General features: G+C 60.9%; 1 protein-coding gene across 1 annotated transcript; it reads left to right on the top strand.

Annotated features, from left to right (window-relative positions):
- The first annotated feature begins 5,145 nt into the window (after positions 1–5,145).
- ZNRF4 (zinc and ring finger 4) lies at positions 5,146–6,518 on the top strand. The gene has a single exon (XM_006152758.2). It carries the CDS (start codon positions 5,299–5,301, stop codon positions 6,415–6,417), a length of 1,119 nt encoding a protein of 372 aa, XP_006152820.1. The 5' UTR covers positions 5,146–5,298; the 3' UTR covers positions 6,418–6,518.
- The last annotated feature ends 1,496 nt before the right edge of the window (positions 6,519–8,014 follow it).

Below are 8,014 nucleotides of genomic sequence, written 5' to 3'. Positions count from 1 at the left end.
CTCTGTTTCTCTGGTGAGCTTACATGCCCTATAGCAAAAAATCTCTGTTAAAAAAAAAAGAAATTAAATAATTATTTTAAAAAAGGAATTGCACACGTACACGGCACCTCTAAGCGTGCACTGACCTGTGTGAAGGCGTGTAAGCTCGTGAACCTTCCCACTCACAGAAGAGTTCACTGAGGCACAGGGTGGTCCTGGCCTCGTCAGGAAGAACCTTCGGGGTGTGGGGTGCTTCCTCTCGGCCACGGCCACAGCCAGCCCGACTCCCTCCCGGTGCCCGCGGCCCCACACAGGGCCTGCCTGGAGCGTCCTAGCTGACCGGCCTCCGCCTTTATGGTCAAAGCCCCAGGGAGGGGGTGACTCGCCCACTGTGTCTCAGGCCCCCCGGCCCCTTGTGTCGAACCATCCCCAGAACCACAACCAGGGGCCCCCGAAACCGAGAGCCCGGCGCCTCGGAGCTGCTCAGACGGCGAACAGATGCCCGCTATTTTAAACCCACTGTTAACTCATTAAGACAGCTGTTTCCCATCCCCAAAGTCGGCGGAATTAGAATTAAACTCATTCCAGAATTAAACACACACATACACACGCGCTCCGCCACCATTCGGAGGCAAAACTTGTTAGCATTTAAGCAAGCTGTGTCTCAGAGCCTGGGGCCGGCGGAGCTTCCGCCCCACGAGTTACATCACGGCCAGCTGCTGCCAGCCGCTGCCAGCCGGGCATGTGGCCTCGGGCCCAGGCCCTGCCCAGACCACCCCCGTGACAGTCCAGCTGGCAGCCGGGCGACCCCCGGGTCTCTCTCTGACCCTCAGCCCCAGCAGGCCCGGCAGAAGCGCAGGAAATGTAATTCGGGCATGGCGTCGGGCTGGTCCCACGGCAGGGCCACCAGGTGCCGCGTGTGGGGAGCTGGATCCCACGTGGTGGACAGCGGTTCGAATCCCTGTCCCAGCGGCCTGCAAAACACACATGTGTGTGCTCAAATCCGGGCAGGATGGCGGAAAGGAGGAGACGGGTGACGGGCTCCCACCCCACGCAGGGGTGCCTTCTCCCTCCTGCACTCCCTCCTCCCCTCCCTCTGGCTGGCGCACAAACCCTCTGGCCGTAAGAACAGAACCAAACACCTGTTATGGTGTCAGGAGGAGCGCTTTGGAGGGAGGTCAGGGTGCGGGCTGCAGGTATGGGTTTGGAAGGAGAGGATCCTGCATGCCCAGCCACAGAGACCTCTGCCCTCACGTCCCAATGATACCTGGCATGGTCTCCAGGGCCCACCATCAGGAAAACCCACCCAGGCCAGCAGGTAGCACGGAGGTTAAGGCACCGGAGCCCACGTGGCTGGCTGCAGGGTTCGAGTCCCCGACCCGGCAGCTCGAAAATCACCCCAGGAGCAGTTTGCAGGAATGTACGTGCCCAAAATCCCAAGAGAAGAATGGAAGAGAAGGGACTGTGGCATGGCCATTCCCCCTGGGGGTGACTTCTCTTTCTCTTTCTCTGTTTCCCTCTGGCAAGTGCACACGCACTATAGCAAAACTCCCAAGAAAAAAAGAAAGAAAGAAAGAAAGAAAGAAAAAAGCACCTCCCTGCGTGTGGCCCCGGACCCAGGGCCCCCCAGCCGTGGGGCGATAAACCCCTCTCTCCATAACCACCAGGCTCAGGCGTCCTGCAGCGGCACGGACGAGGACACTTTCCGGCTCCGTGTACACCCCTACCTCACGCTCGGAGAGGGCACCCCTGCCCCCCGCTACCACAGCTCCTGCCTCCTTCTCAGGCTTTCTTTGGTGCCTTACGCTTTCTGGTTTTTCAAAGATGTCTTATTTGGAAGTAATTTTAGACTCAGAGCGCGGCAGAGATAGCTGTGGTCCCTGCAGACCCTTCTCGCAGCTTCCTCTGAAGTCAGTTCTTCCGTAACCACGGCACGATGACCAGAACCAAGACCTTCACACGGCTACGAAATGACTAAGGAATCCACGGTGGTTAAGCGGGGGTGGGTCCCACACGGCCAACGGTGCGGTTCAAATCCCAGGCCCGGCAGCGGGAGAAATGCAGCAGGCGCGTGCCCAAATCCCGAGAGGAGGAGGGAGGAGAAGGGATGGCATGGCCGACCTCCCTGCCCAGCGGGGTGATTCCATAGTCTCTGTCTCTCTCTGGCCAGCACGCATGCCCTATAGCAAATTTAAAAAAAAAAAAAATGGCAGAATTATCAAGGAATCTACTCCACAATTACTATGGTTTGGACGTGCACCCCCACGCTTGAGCCATCTTGATGGTATTAAGAGAGCAGAGACAGGACCAGCAAGTGGCGTAATGGTTACGGGGATGGACTGGAATACGGTCGACCACAGTTCGAGTCCCGGACCCGGCGGCTTGAAACTCATGCCAGGCGCGTGTGCGTGCGTGCCCAAAATCCCAAAAGGAGAATGGAGGAGAAGGGATGGCGGCGTGGCCATCCCCCCTGGGGGGGATTTTCCGCTTTCTCTCTGTCTCTCTGTCTCTCTGGCGAGCGCACACGCCTATAGCAAAAATCTCTGAAAAATAATAAATTAAAAGGGGATTCTGTGTCGTGTCTCGAACACTGAGCAAGGAGCCCGGCATACCGTAGGTGCCCTGGCTCGCTGGCCCATGGCCTAAACAGCAGCCACTTCAGTCGCTGACACACGCTGGGGTTTGTCTTGGTCTTGGGCTGGTCCCTGTCTCTCTGGTCTGTATCTCTCCACGGCCCACAAGGAGGTGGAACGCAAGGGTGTCGACCAGCAGGTTGGGGTCACTCGTGGGTGGGGGCTCTCTCCTCCTCTGACCCCTGGTCCCCTGCAAGCCCTGGGCGGACACAGGCTTCTGGACGAGGCGGTGAAAGCCCAGGACGCCTGGGTGTAGACAGATCCTTTCTCCCAGCAGAGTTTTCTGTCTCCACGAGTTTAATCACCCTGGCACGGAACCCGAGACCTTGGAGCAGGACAGGAGGGAGGACAAAAGCAGCAGTCTGACCTCGGACGGCAGAGCTGTTTCATTCGCAGCCAGGCCCCCGGGCCGAAGCCAGAGGGGCAGGAGGTGTGGGAGCCGGGTGCAGGGGAGGGGACACGGGGGCCTGCTTCAGCGTCTGCTCGGCTGTGGCGTTCCGCATGCCAGCTCCCCCCAGGGAGGACAGGGAAAACGCAGACCCACGCTCCCAGGGTGGTGGGAGGGTCCGTGGGCGGAGACACCGTAGGGTCTACGTGGAGTGTTCTCACGATCCTGATGCTGAGAGAGGAGCGGCTCCCCCACCCGGAGCGACTGATGGGAGGAAGCCTGGATGGCTGCTGGAACTCTGTCCCCGGGTGTGTCCGGGAGAGTGTCCTCAGGAAGAATGGGCGTGCGAGTTAGTGGGCCGGGAGGGGAAGACCCGCTTTCCCTGTGGGCAGACCACCCGGTCAGCGAGAAGTGTGGGAAGGATAGACAGGGAGTGGGCTTCTATTCCCACCTTCCCTCTCTCTCTCCCTCTCTCTCTTTAAGAGAAACTTTTGCTAGAGGATGCATGAGCTCCCTGGAGAGACAGAGAGACAGAAATGGAGAAATCACCCCCAGAGGGGATGGTCACGTCGCAATCCCTTCTCCTCCATTCTCCTCTGGGGATCTTGGGCACGCACGCACACGCGCCCGGTGTGAGTTCTAAGTTGCCAAGTCTGGGACTTGAACTGCATTCGACTGCGTGGAAGTCCAGCGATGTAATCGTTACGCCGTCTGGTCCCTCTTCTTCTTTTTCTAATTCCCGGAAGGTGCATGCTCACGAGAGAGAGAGAGGTGAGGCCCCGGCATGAGGCCCTGGCATGGCTGCACCTCAGTTCCTCCTCCACCTCTCCTTTTGGGGTGTCGGGCACGCACACACTCCTGGAGTGATTCTCAGGCCATCAGGCTAGGATTCAAACTGCCGGGTCGGCCCCCTGTCGTCCGGTCGCCCTCCCCTCCAGGTCCCCGGCTGGCACGTAAATCCCTTGTTCTACATGCGTGTGGGCGTGTGTTTACCCTGATGCGCCCGTCTCTCTGGAGGATGCTGAGAGATACGCCCGGCCAGTGAGGGCCGAGGCTGGGCTGGAAGCCAGCTCTCCCCCTTCACTGCTTCGTGCTCCTCTGGGTGCGAGAAGACACATCTTCAATCTCCAACCTGCCCAATTCCACCGCGGGTCGCAGCGGGCCAGGTGACGGCACTGGGCCGGGAGGGAGAGACCGAGGTGACAGAGACAAACAGACCTGAGACCCGGACACAGACACCCAGACAGAGCGCAATGAGCAGTCAGCCCACGGTCAGCGGGGAAGGCGGCTGGATCCCACGTGACCGACCGTGGTTCCAGCCCTGGACCTGGCAGCTTGAAAAACACACTGGGGGTGGGACCGGCAGGTGGCGAGGTGGCTAAGGTGCTGGACTCCCACAAGGCGGACCGCGGTTCAAATCCTGGACCTGGTGACTTGTTTTCTCACTTTCCCTCTGTCTGTCTCTGACCAAACTGGGAAATAATAATAATTAATAAAGTTAAATAAAATAATTCTTTAAAAAAAGAGAGAAAGAAGAAAAAAGAAAAACACACTGGGGGAACCAGCAGACGGCATAGCACTTCCATTACTGGATTCCCAGTCAAACACAGTTCGAGTCCCGAATCTGGCGGCTTAACCCTCACGACAGCGGGTGTGCGTGCGTGCCCAAGATCCCGAGAGGAGAGTGGAGGAGAAGAGACTGCAGCGTGGGCATTGTCCCTGGGGGGTGCTTGCTCACTTTCTTTCTCTCTCTGTCTGTCAGGGAGTGCACACGCCCTATAGCAAAAATCTCTCCAAAATAATAATTATTAATGAAACGAAATAATCCTATAGGAAAAGCCCTGGTGTGGGAAGAGCTATGAGCCTCTCCGGGCCCCGCTGGGGGGTGACCTGGCCCTTTGCGGGTGGAGGCGTGAGCCCTGATCCCTGCCCGGGGCTGCCAGCCTGCCCCTGGGCTCCGGGAGCTGAGGGCACTCTGAAATCGGTCCCGAGGCTGCTCGGCCCTTGAGGCCAGGGACCCAGGAGGGTCCTATGGGCCACAGGCCCGGACAACCAGGGACCCTGGGGGAAGGGGGGGGTGTCACAGGATGTGATGTCACAGAGGCCAGGAGCATTTAGAACCCTGAGGGCTCCTGGCCTCAGTATCATCTGCCAGAGAGGCCGTGGGGCCCGCAGTTCCTGAGACCGTCTGGGGACACGATGCACACGGCACTGCCCAGAGCAGCCCGTGCCTGACGCCCCATCCGCAGCTCCCGTTCCCCGCCATGCCGGCCGCGGGCCCCCTGGGAGGCCCTGGAGATGCCCGACGGCCTCCCGTCTAAGGCCCCAGCGGAGGAGGCGGTGGCCATGGGGCGGCTGCGGCCAGCCCTGGCCCTGGCGGCGCTCGGGGCCTGGCTGATGCTCTCGTGGCTGGCGGTGCCCTCCCAGGCGGTGGTGAGGGCCGTGCTGGACGGCAACTCAAGCACCGTGGACTTCGTGGACTTGCCGGCCCTGTTCGGCGCGCCCCTGGCCCCCGAGGGCGTGCGGGGCTACCTGATGGAGGCCAAGCCGGCCAACGCGTGCCAGCCCATTGAGGGCCCGCAGCCCGGCAACGGCTCGCTGGGCGCCGTGGTCCTGATCCGGCGCTACGACTGCACCTTCGACCTGAAGGTGCTGCACGCGCAGCGGGCCGGCTTCGAGGCCGCCATTGTGCACAACGTGCACTCGGACGACCTGGTGCGCATGGCGCACGTGTACGAGGACCTGCGGCGCCAGATCGCCATCCCCGCCGTGTTCGTGGGCGAGGCGGCCTCGCAGGACCTGCGGGTCATCCTGCGCTGCGACAAGTCCGCCCACGTCCTCCTCCTGCCCGACTACCCGCCCTGCCCCGACCTGGACTGCCACCCTGTGCTGGCGCTCTCCTGGGTGCTGGGCCGCACCCTGGCCCTCGCCATGTCCGCCCTCTTCGTCCTACGCTGCCTGTGGCTCTGGGCCCGGCCCTGGTGGACCCCGGAGGCGGCCGCCAAGACGCAGAGCCAGAAGGCCCAGGTGCGGACCTTCACGCGGCGCAGCGACCTCTGCGCCATCTGCCTGGACGAGTACCAGGAGGGCGACCGGCTCAAGATCCTGCCCTGCTCCCACACCTACCACTGCAAGTGCATCGACCCCTGGCTCGCCCAGGCCGCCCCGCGCTCCTGCCCCGTGTGCAAGCAGTCTGTGGCCAGCACTGAGGACGGCTCCGACTCCACCGTCGACAGCTTGGGCGACGAGGACCTCTCCCTGCCCGGACACCAGCCCCCGATCTGGGCCGTCCAGGCCCGACTGCGCTCCCGGCTGGAGCTGCTGGCCCGGGCTACCCCGCCCCGCCTCTGCAGTGCCACGTCCATGGGGGCGGCCGAGGCCAGTGCGCCCTCTGACAGGTCCCCCAGGCCCTCCTGAGGCCCGCGGCCCCTGGCTGCGGAGATCCGGCAGGGAGGTGGCGGTGAGGAGTGTTTGCAGAGAATAAAGTGGGTTTGAAAGTGGATTCTCGCCCCAGCTGCCGTGGGGCCGCCCGGCCTGTGCCCAGCTGCCCTCGGGCCGCGGTGCCCGCCATGACCGGGGCGGCCCACGACCCGGTCTCGAAGCCGCTCGGTTCCAGGCGCGTGGGCGGCTCACCCGTGTGCTCCCTCGTGATCCGTTTACACTTTTCCTTTCAAAATAAACGGTTTCTTTTGGAGTCGTTTTAGATCTCCGGAGAAGTTGCCGAGGTACCCCGAAGTCCCTGCCCTGGTGGGGTTGCTACTCCACCGGGAGTGGTGATCACAGAGCCCGCCGGGAAACCGGAGGAGGAGGGTTTCAGCAGGGGACGTCCACGCAGTGCGTGAAACTCGGCGGAGGGCGGCTAACTGGTGGTGGTGTGGTTACGTGGCTGGACTCCCACACGGTCGACCACGGTTTGAGTCCCAGACCCGGTGGCTTGAAACTCATGCCAGGCGTGTGTGTGTGCGTGGCCAAAGTCCCAAGAGAAGAATGGAGAAGGGATTGTGGCGTGGCTATCCCCCGGGGGGTGATTTCTCGCTGTCTCTCTGTCTGTCTCTGTCTCTCTGGAGAGTGCATGCACCCTATAGCAAAAACCTCTAAAAAAAAAAAAAAAGAATTAGGGGACCAGCAGTTGGCATAATGGCTATGTCGCTGGACTCCCACATAGTCGGCTATGGTTTGAGTCCCAGACCCGGTGGCTTAAACTCACGCCGGGCGCGTGTGCGTGCGTGCCCAAGATTCCGAGAGGAGAATGGAGGAGAAGGGATTGCGGCGTGACCGTCCCCCCTGGGGGGTGATTTGTCACTTCCTGTTCTCCTCTTGAGTGAGTGCGCATGCCTTACAGCAAAAAAAAAAAAAAAAAAAAAGGAGTTGAGACTTTGGGGGCGAGGGTCGGATCCCAGTGGCCTTGCCCCCATGACAACTCCAGGTTCAGAGAGACAGAGAGACAAAGTGAGAAATCCCCCCCACCGAAAGAATGGCCACACCGCAGTTCCTTCTCTGTTCTCCTCTCGGATATCTGTCCGGCATGAACTTTAAGCTGCTGGGTTGAGGACTCGAACCACAACCGGCCACCTGGGCGTCCAGTGACATAACCACCACGCCATCTGCTGGTCCCCAGGCCCCTAGGTTCTAGCTTCAGGGGGATGGGGCAAGAACCAAGACAGTTACAAAGGAAAGGGGTGGGCTGGCTCTGAGCCAGTGCTAGCCATCGGAGGCACCTGACCCAGCCTGGTGAATCTGGAAGACTTCCTGGAGGTGGGGGCCGTGCTTCTAGAGCAAAGTCAGAATGAGCAGTGATCAGCATGACTAAAAGGAAAAGCGGTGGGGGGGGGGCAGCTCTGTGAGGCTGACACGCAGTGGGAAGCCTCCAAGTTCACATCCCGGGAACTCCCTATTACCAGGCCTGGTGTGCCCATGACCTGGGGCTGGCTGAGGCCGGGGGAGAAGCATGATTTCGAGGCCCTGTTGAGGGCGCCGTCGTCCCTACCTCTCATTCATGGAAGAAATAAACCTA

The sequence above is a fragment of the Tupaia chinensis genome, unplaced genomic scaffold, assembly GCF_000334495.1.
Source record: "Tupaia chinensis unplaced genomic scaffold, TupChi_1.0 Scaffold000356_2, whole genome shotgun sequence".
Lineage (NCBI taxonomy): Eukaryota > Metazoa > Chordata > Mammalia > Scandentia > Tupaiidae > Tupaia > Tupaia belangeri.
This window is presented reverse-complemented; position numbering and strand designations above follow the sequence as displayed.

Excerpts from the sequence above, each read along its gene's own strand:
- ZNRF4 (XM_006152758.2), top strand. The coding sequence starts at position 5,299 with ATGCCCGACGGCCTCCCGTCTAAGGCCCCAGCGGAGGAGGCGGTGGCC.